At 37.0% G+C, this 10,241-nt stretch overlaps 2 protein-coding genes across 2 annotated transcripts; both read left to right on the top strand.

The window, feature by feature from the left end:
* Window positions 1–1,749: 1,749 nt before the first annotated feature.
* Window positions 1,750–2,106, top strand: LOC100598226 (keratin-associated protein 25-1). The gene has a single exon (XM_003263834.4). It carries the CDS (start codon window positions 1,768–1,770, stop codon window positions 2,074–2,076), a length of 309 nt encoding a protein of 102 aa, XP_003263882.2. The 5' UTR covers window positions 1,750–1,767; the 3' UTR covers window positions 2,077–2,106.
* Window positions 2,107–8,335: 6,229 nt separating this feature from the next.
* On the top strand, window positions 8,336–9,978 carry LOC100597882 (keratin-associated protein 24-1). Its single transcript, XM_003263833.2, has one exon. The coding sequence runs from the start codon at window positions 8,354–8,356 to the stop codon at window positions 9,116–9,118; it is 765 nt and encodes a 254-aa protein (XP_003263881.1). The 5' UTR covers window positions 8,336–8,353; the 3' UTR covers window positions 9,119–9,978.
* The last annotated feature ends 263 nt before the right edge of the window (window positions 9,979–10,241 follow it).

Raw genomic sequence — 10,241 nt, 5'->3', positions numbered from 1 at the left:
TATCATAAGTGTGTTTTCTCTGTCTCTGTTTTCTTTTCTTCCTTTGTGCATGTTTGTACGGGTGATGAGATATCTGCACTTTTCTGAATGCTCTGTAAAAGCTTCCAATTAAAAAGATATTTCAATATCTTTTCCTCAAAAATGAAATAATAATCAGCCTTCCAGAATCTTCAATGAACAATGCAGGGACAATAGGACTATTGTACAATAGGAAAGTATTCAACAAAAGGATCATCAATGATACTCTAAGATGCCAAGTGGCTACTTGGAATCTTTAGTGTCCTCTGCTCATGAACAACTCCGTCACCGTTGATAAGTGAGAAGGTGCTTGAGAATGGAATGTTTTGGTTTGGGAAGACAAGTGACTCCAGGAAATAGATGCCTGTAAACATTAACTTGCATCTTTGGGGAAGAATCCAAAATAAAGATTGTTGTTCCTTCCATTGTATCCAAGTAAGCAGTCTTCGAACATATATTTTATGTGATATTATAGTTTTGCATAATCCTTGTTTAGCTAATTGCATGAAGACCAAATTGGTCCTCCTGATAAATCGCTTCAGATGAAGACTTCCATTAATTCTGGAAAGCTAGTACACAAGCTGATGACTATTGATATCATGTTTGTCCTCTTATTTGAAGACCACAGGTACATGTAAGACATTTGTACTAGTATAAAAGCAAGTATGTCATCAATGTCACCATGTAGAAATATTATGTGTCTTTTATCAAGTCTTTAGAAATCAAATACAACTTTTAAGTATGAAAAATATTAAGTTGTCAGAGCTGAGTTCTTTAAAATGTACCCTAACATGCTTATATAAAATTGACTATCAAGACAAATACACAGATAGCAACATCACACAATTAGATTCCCAGCTAAGTATGAAAAACAGGGAATAGCATGAGATATTTTGTCTGGAAAATCCAAGTAACTTTGATATATGGAAACTATTTTAGGACATCAACACCTCCTCTAAGCATTGCAACATTGTATCTGTTCTTCCAGGATGAGGACTATGCCTTCCTAACTATGGGGTTCCTTGTAGATAATGAATAGGATAAATATCCATTCAAAAGGACTCCTTTTAATTAAGCACTATTTAGGAGTGGAAGCAGAAGCAAAGCAGATAAAATACACAAGTGATTACATCACATACATTCTCAAACCTGATAAACAGGAGAAAGATTACAATTGTAGATATATAGAAGATTAAAACCAAACTTATTTTATAGATGGGAAGGAAGTTATCTTCACAGGCAACACAACACTAAGTTCATGAGATATTGTGATGCAAATTAATCTAAAATATGGGGAGGCAGAGAGTCTGGGTATATAGCTATCAAGGTATAGAAGCAATCTGGTCTAGTTTGATGTAGACTTAGATAAACTATTATTCGTTACTTATCTGAATGATATTCTTTGTTTCTTATCAGACTATCATGTCAGCCAGCATCTGCTGTTATGGAAACTACAACTTCTGCTGTCTTGGGAGTTACTGCTATGTTCTTGTCACCTCATCCACTGCACTCTGGCCTACTCATGTAAACTGGGACCATGCTCTGTGCTTGTCCAACCTACACTGAATTTGGCTTCTAGAAAACTCCCCAGAGACGTGGTAAACCTTCCATCTACCATTCATCCAGTTGTGTGCATGCAATTTGTGAAATTTCTTGCTACTTTCTACTACTTACTGTGTCTTCAGACCTTGCCACTCAACTAGCTGTTTTTCTATCAATCCTTATTTCTCAAGTTCCTGCCAATCCTCAATGCATAACAGATCTCAAGGCTATTTTTTCAGTAGTTGCCACCCCCAAAACCACCACTCTTATGGCTGTCAATCACTGAGCTTTATTTTTTGTCGCTGTCAACCACTGAATTTTGTGTCTAGGACCTGCTATCCTTTGAGCTATTTTTCCTGTGGTAATCAACCTACAGATTCTATATCCGACAGCTTCAGATCCCCAAATTATGTGTCTCATAGTTTCCAACCTGTTTCCTTCATGTACAGCAGTTTCCAACCAGCTTGTTCTGATTTTGTGGGTTGGCAATCTCCATTTCTTAGAAGAACATGCTGAATTGCCATTTCAGTGTCTTGCCTGACAGCGTTTTACAGAAATTTTATCTTTAGGTTGAAGATTTGTTCTTAGGCTGATGGATCATTGTGTTTATAGTTCAGGTGCTGTTTTAACCTGTACCATTTTACTTGATCAAATTCTAAGGGATTGTAATTGTTTCTTCACTAGAAAATTTTCACTGCCAGGGATTCTTGATTTCTATGCCAGTAATATGTCTTTGAATAGGAAGACAAGTTTTCATGGTTATTTATAAATAAACTGTCTTCAAATTATACAGAAAAGAGTATTTTTTGATTCTTCATTATCTTCAATGAAGTTAAGGACTGTTAGTTTCACTAAACAAATATAATGAAAAGAAAGAAAAGAAAGAGTATCTGAAAAACGCAGGCAAGGTAGATCCTTTCAAGAATCTGATTGCACGTGTCCTACTACTTGAACATTAAATATGCACCTGTATTTTCTAACACTTAAAAAGAGAATTATTTAGCCCCAATAGACTACATTTTGCCATAGCAACAAACAACTTCAAAATTCCAGATGCTTAAAATTGGAATGGTCTACTTATCACCTCTACTACACATTCATTGTTTCAGCTCCCAAATCATTTTCATTCTGGGACCCAGGCATAGAGGATCTTCACTATCAGGAATAATGCCAGTAGATGCAGAGAGAAAATAGTAAGGAAAATTAATCGCTCATCAGCACTACATATGTCTTCTAAATTACCATTGAACAGAACAAGTTACAATGCCCAGCCTGCCCCACAAGATTAAGCACAAAGGGGTTACATAAATTTTAGCTCTGTACAATGGACAGCACAATATTTTTTCCTCTTGAACTAAACTTAAGTCCTCCCCCCTTCCCTCCCATGGATCCTTGCATAGAGAAAAGTATTACTTTGAACCTGTTTCTCTCTTATATGTATGTAACTAATTAATTCAGTTATTCCACCTACTCACTGAGAACTTGTTCTTCTTACAAGCAACTGCTCATATTCCAATAACTATTCCATCATATTGATCATCTTCAATATACCGGGCATACCACTACATGATCAATAATCTTCCAATGCACGTATGAATAGATACTATTATCCCCATTGTTACAGATAAGAAAATTCAAGTAGGTCAAGAAACTTGCCCAAAGACCCACATAAGTTAAATTTCAAAGACTTTGCTTTATCTTTCATATTATCTCTATTTTTATTCACTCAGGTTTTGACTAATCTAGAAGCCGGTTGGAAGTTATCAATTACTTGGTGACCATAATCTTCAGTTCTAGAATGGCAAATCTGAACTTCAAATAAAACTGTTTCCTCTCTGCCACAGCCCCGCCCAGCCTTTCTCTCTAGGTGGACCAACTTTAATGGTGTGTACCTTTATGGGGTATGCCCTCTCTGGGATCCTTATTTCCCATATAAATGGTGGTAAATGCCTTCAACTTATTCAATTCCTCCAAATTTAATTTCTAAGATCAATATACAATTTATACACATCATAGCAAGTTACCTAGCCTCAAACAGCCTATTCTGGCATGTTTTTTCCTCCCTTTTTCCTTCCTTCCTTCCTTCTTTCCTTCCTTCCTTCCTTCCTCTCTCTCCTTCCATTTTTCCTCCCTCCCTCCTTCGTTCTTATTCTCTCCCTTCCTTCCTCTCTCTCCTTCCATTTTTCCTCCCTCCCTCCTTCGTTCTTCTCTCCCTTCCTTCTTCTCTCCCTCCATCCCTTCCTTTCTTGCTTCCTTCTTTCTTTCTTCTTCTTTTGATGTACACATACAAAATGCAGTAGGTTTTAGATGAGATCCAATACTGACAATAAAAAAAAAATACTAACAAACATTATAGGCTGATTACAATAATAAAGGTTAACATCAAAACATCAGCTACACAAAACTATATTTCCTATGCTGTGCTTGACCAACTCTCACACCCACCTATTGAGCAAATACTACTATTAGTAGTATTTATTTAATTTAATAAATACAGCCACCTATGAGCAAATACTACTATTAATTCTCACAGCTACCTATTTAATTCTCATAGCCACCTATGGAGCAAATACTACTATTAGCTTTATTCTGAAGATGTGGAAATTAAGTTACAGAAACACATGGTAGTCAAACTGAGCATCAGAAACAGGATTAGAATCCAGGGAATTTGAGCATTGAGCCTTTATTGCTAGCAATACATATACGGCTTCCAGGAACTAGCTAATGATATATGACACTGAAGGATTTGAGTTATACAAGAGGAGTCATTAGTAACCTGTTGTCAAGCAAGTCATTTTTCTTAACTACACAAGGTAGAATTGTTCATTTTTAGCATTTACTTTTAAAGGACACAATGATTATTGTAGGACTATGTGTTTACAACGTCAAAGTAAATTGTGAATAATATTTTTTAGTCTAATTGGTGACTGGAATTCCCTAAAGTGGAGCTTTAGAAAATTAGAAAGAAAAGATTTAATTTGCATCTACTATGTCCATTGCACTTTTCTAGGTATTTTCATATTTATTATCTCATTGCATCTGCAGGAAAGTCCTGCAAAGTACATGCTATTAGCTCCAGTTTTACATAAGAAGATACTGATACACTGAGAGAGAACAATTTTCCAAGGGTACGTGCTAATAAATACATTTAAATGGTAGTCAGCAAGACAGTAATGCATAACTCATTAGGGTACAGTCCTGACAGTTCCATTTAAAAATGTTTAACTTTTACTACAGTTGTATTTCATTACATGTGTACCATGTTTCCCTGAATTTAAGCATGAAAATTCCTATCTTTCCACCCATTTGTGTTATCATTTTTTAAATGCTTTACCTTCATTTTTTTCCGTTTCTTAAAATTTTTTATATTTCTCATCTGTTCTTCAGCTTCTTAAACCACTAATGATCTGTTAAGCCAACAATGTAGATGCTGCATTACATTTACAGCAATATAAATGCTACTTGTAAACAACAAGTAACCAATATTTTAGGTTACCAATCATTTTGACTCAATATTTGCAATTCAATTGTTATGTAAGTATGGATTCACAAACATTTTGCTTTTTCAATCATAAGATCAGTTTTGCCTAATTTAACACCATTTTGGCAAGTGGAAAAATACAATATTGCATATATAGTAGCAAAAGGGAATATAAAATTTTGTTTGACCTAAAAGACTAGAAAAGTGTCCTCTGTTATTTTGTTTAAGAGCCATTTACTGGAAAATTTAGCTTTCTTTGATCTTCTGTTTACCCTAAAGGATTTTTAACCTTTGGATAAAATTGGGAAAGAGTTCCATAACTCTTTTTTAATGAGGAAAGGAATCTACTGGCTCATTAGATACAGGAAGTTTGTTGCTTATTCCACAGACAGTATTGGTATCTCTCTGAATTATCTGATAGCTAGGAAGCTTATTCCTTACATCTTAAACTTTCCCTGAATACAGAGTACAAACTTCTCAAACTACATAAGGACTATCTATTATATTTTCCTATACTTTGCTGGCATAGTGTATTTATTTCCTGTGACAGCTGTAACAACTTACCACAAACTCAATGGAAAGGCATAAAACCACAAAAGTGTATTTTCTTACAGTTCTAGAGGCTGATAGTCCAAAATCTGCTTCACTGACCCAAAGTGAAGTTATCAAACAGTGCTGATTGCTCCTGCAATCCCCAGGGAGAAATCCATTCCCTACCTTTTTTGGATTATAACGACTGCTGACACTCCTTAGCTTGTGGCCACATCATTCCAAACTGTTTCCATCCTCATATTGTCTGGAAATTACATCAGGCCCACCCAGATAATCCACTTCAAGATCCTTAATGTAGTCACACCTGCACAGTCCCTTTTTGCCATGTCACGTAGCATTCACAGATTTCCCAGTACTAGAAAGTGAGCCTCTTGGGTGGGTGCACTTTTCAGCCTTCCACACACAAAAAATACTAACAACAGGGGAATTAATGGAAGAAAACATTATTTTAGGAGTTAAGTGAAAACAGAGAAATGCATATGCCTCTCCAAAGCCTTCAGACCACAATGCCACTCAAACGACAATGGTCTTTATTTTCTACTCAAGCCTGCCATCGCTATGAACCTGATATTTGCTATATTTCTGATGTGGTGTGCTCCTTCTCTTTCAAAGGTTGAGATTAGAGTAGGAGACAATTCTGCAGAGGTATCATGTACAGAAAATGATGATGTGAATGGGATGGGGTGATGATTCCATAGGTGTGTGATATTCTGAGTAAGGAAGGAGAAGAAACATAAAAGCAAATGAGAGGAGGTGAGCTAGGGTTGCTTTCTCAAAGCTCATTGTTTATTTGTTTAGAATATTATCATACCAAAATCAATTTAAATATGTTGTAATGGCTCATGCTTTGAATATTGGTCATGCCATATGATGTTCCACGTTGTTTTTTAGACTTACACCTGTGTGAATAAAATTAATTCAAAATACCTCACTATTTAATTTTAAGATGGAAGGGAACAATGTGAGCTTTGCAGGTAATTGACTTAACATATTCTGTATTTGTTAATGGTGTTAGCCCTCAAACCTCTTCAAGGATGCCTAAGGAAAAAAAGACTAGAGGTAACAATGACACGATAGAGAAATGTAGAAATAAAGCTTCATCAACCTCTGGCTTTTCTGTGTATCACTGGGGCTCAGTAACTTAGCGGAAAGTTGGCCATCAACTAAGTTGGCCTATGTATCTTCTTTCCTATTTTGCCTGCCTCAGGACTAACATTTTCTGCACAAAATCCCAAGGCTCTCTGTTGCCAATTTGCTGGAAATACGGTTTCATGACTGTGGCCTTTGCCACCTGAGAGAAACTGCAGAAGGCAGCAAAACATGTTTAATACAAAATTGCTTATTGTCAACTTACAGAATACTGAGAAAAGCACTGAGAAAATGGAGATTTTTTTTAAAAAAAGAGAATATCTGTAGGTTTACATTGGTGTGCATTTGAAAAATCTAACTGAAAAGTAATCGAAAACAGTGAGAGAAATCTCATAGTTTGCTATAGAGTTAATTTTAAAATCTATCCCCATAGATGATCCTACCTGAAGAAGACTGTTCTATTCTCTGTCTGAACTGTTTACTGTTAATAAATGCATTGCTGTTTCCAATTCAATGGAGGCCGGAAGTATAAATTATAATTTTATATTTTGAAGAACAAAATTTCAATTCTTCAGTTTAAATTAAAATCTTTAAAAAAATTCTTTAGCCTTCACCCTGAGGAGTAACAAGTGCTATTTAATATATACAGTGCTCATAAGAACTATAGTTTATTCAGATAAAACTTTTAAACAGTTATTTCCTTTTGTTGACATAAACTAAAAGTAACTGCATTTTTCAACACAGGATTAAAATAAAGCGTAGGTGCAAAAGAAAGCAAATAAAGAATAAGAGAACTTATTTGGGGAAAAACGGGGAAAATGTTTACATCTGACAGCAATTGGGGTTTACAGCAGGCAATGGAACACGTGATATGAATCTTAGTCAATTAGGAAGGTATCATCTTGCAAAGCTGGGTTTATTTGATAGTGCATATTGCAGACACTCTTTAAGAAGGGATTTAACAGAAGTCTTGGTTGCTTAGCAAAAAATGCCCCCTGGGAACAAGTTCATTTTTAGCCTGGTGTAGGTCACCGAGTTTCCCAAGTATTGCTGTGAGTCTTACCTATGGACTTCTCCTAATACATTACATGAGAAGCTCTTACCAGTATATGGCCCTGCACAGGTAAGAGTATAGCACATATTTGGAGAAACTGATTCTTGAAAGGTCAATGCCTGCTTTTGAGTAACCATGTTGAGACAGGCAAACTACTTGGCTTATTTCAGAGTATATGATTAAGTTCTTCAGTGTTTTCCAATAGTTAACAGAGTCGAAAAATACAGGTTCCTTGCTTTACTTGAGTCCCTGTGAACCTTTAAATAACCAAGTTGCAGAAGCCTATAGACCCATGAACTCTTGTTAACCTCTGATTGACAGATGAGAGTTTGCCTATTAACATGAAAATCACTATTTGTTGAAGGTAGGGTCTACAGATGATGAGTGATGGGTGATGGTCAAAGTGGTGATTATGGATACTTTGAAGAATTAAAATAAAATTATTTTTACATGTGTGAAAACATTAGCCTCTGTGGCTAACCAACACACTAATGAGATGTTGCTGTGTTATTGCCCCAAGCAGAGACAAGGAAGAGTCTGGAGAGGCTTCTGACAATCACCAGGGAAGGTATAAAACCTCCTTAGGCCACAGCCACACTGCACAGCAACCACTGAGCATGCATGCAGGCTCCATGTCTACTCTAGGCTATCCTGGGGTCTGCAGTACCACATCATACAGAACTCACTGTTATATCCCAGTGACTTCTTCTGTTACTCTTAGCTCCAATGATTTAAGCCCTACCTTTGGACACTGCTTACCCAGTAGCTACCAAGGAAATCTCTGGCTCCTGGATTACTGCCAAGAATCCTACGGTAAAGCACCAACCTGCGAATCTGCCAGCTGTGAGCCGAAGACCTGCAGCACCACTGGTTGTGACCCGTCAAACTCCTCTGTGCCCTGCGACTCCCCATCAGCAGGCCAAGTCTTCAGTGTCTGTGAAACTACCAACATCAGCCCCAGCCCCAGCTGCAGCCCATGCACTCAGACCAACGGGTATGTATGCAATCGTCACATACCCACTCGAAATGCATCCAAAGCCTGCCAAACCCTCCGCATCAGTTCCAATTGCTTTGGACAACTTAACTGCTTATCCAAGAGTTTCCAAACTCTAAACCACTGCAGATTGAGTACTTTGGGGTATAAAAGCTACCAAAATCCTTGCTTCATACCCAGCTACGTCTCACCATTATGTTATATTTCCAACAGCTGCCAACCCCAAAGCTATTTAATGAGAAATTATCACTACTCAAGCTACGGGCCTATGAGCTGCCGACCACTGAGCTATTTATCTGGAAGCTTCAGGTCTCTGAGCTGTATACCCAGTACCTTTCCACCTCTGAGGTATTTATGCAGTGGTAGCAGACCTCTGAAATACTATTGACCAACTTCCAGAATTTATAGCGGCTGGAAATTGCCCAATGGGGAAGATTCTACTAAGTAGTAGAATATCTAATTTTCTGCTGAATCTCTTTATTCAGCCTAAGAATCTTGTTACATTAAGTTCAAATATAACTCCCAGGCTTATTAACCACAGCCAGTATCACCTGCTAGCTTTTCTTTTTTTCTGTTGTTCTGTTATTGCTCTTTGTACTAAAAGCTGACCCTGAAGGTAACATCATTATTTCTGAGATTTATTACAATGGACTTACCGAAGAGACTCCATTTGAAATACAACCATCACCAGCTTTCTTACTGTGGCTGTCACTGTCACTTGTCTGACAGTGTGATTATCACCTACCTTTCCTGATGAAATGGGGCCTCCATGGTTTGACTGCAGATTCCAGCATGCGAGTTCATTCGGATGGCTTTGATTGTCATTAATATTTTTGTCAACTACCTAACTAGCACCTTGCTAATAAGCTGACAGATAACATTATCTTGAGCATAATAAGTTGAACTACTTCATCCTTTACTTACTGACTGATTGTAAGAACAGGCAAATAGCAATGGTGACTAGAGCTCAAAAATAGAAGACTTCAGCAAATCTTCTCTTCCAGAGAAACCATAAAACAAGATTCACTGGTACTCGGTTTTTGTTCTCCATGCCTAAGAAAAAGCCTCAGAATTAGCTAAAGCATGAAAATTATTTGTTGAAAGAAGAACAAATACTGTTAGAGACTCTTTACAATTATGTTTAATCTATGTTTAGGATTCTCCTATCATCCTGCCTTGCTGATTTATTGCATTCTGACTCTGGAAAATGTCCTAGTTCTTAGTTAATAAACAAATTTCTGTCTGGAAGTAATGGCTTTCCTTATGCCTTATTTCACATTTGCTAAAATTTCATCCATGTTCTGGGCAATATGCATAGCATTGTCAAAATGCTGCTTTCCTGCCATTTAGTTTAGAGTCTAAATTAAAAATACAAAGAAGGGGCCGGACGCAGTGGCTCATGCCTATAATCCAAGCACTTTGGGAAGCCAAGGCAGGTGCATCACCTAAGGTCAAGAGTTCAAGACCAGCCTGACCAACACGGTGAAACCCCGTCTCTACTAAATACAAAA

Source organism: Nomascus leucogenys, chromosome 25, assembly GCF_006542625.1.
Source record: "Nomascus leucogenys isolate Asia chromosome 25, Asia_NLE_v1, whole genome shotgun sequence".
Lineage (NCBI taxonomy): Eukaryota > Metazoa > Chordata > Mammalia > Primates > Hylobatidae > Nomascus > Nomascus leucogenys.
The sequence above is the reverse complement of the archived record's forward strand: the minus strand, read 5'-3'. Positions and strand labels throughout refer to the sequence as shown.

Coding starts and splice junctions, on each gene's coding strand:
- LOC100597882 (XM_003263833.2), top strand. CDS start 8,354: ATGCATGCAGGCTCCATGTCTACTCTAGGCTATCCTGGGGTCTGCAGT.
- LOC100598226 (XM_003263834.4), top strand. CDS start 1,768: ATGCATAACAGATCTCAAGGCTATTTTTTCAGTAGTTGCCACCCCCAA.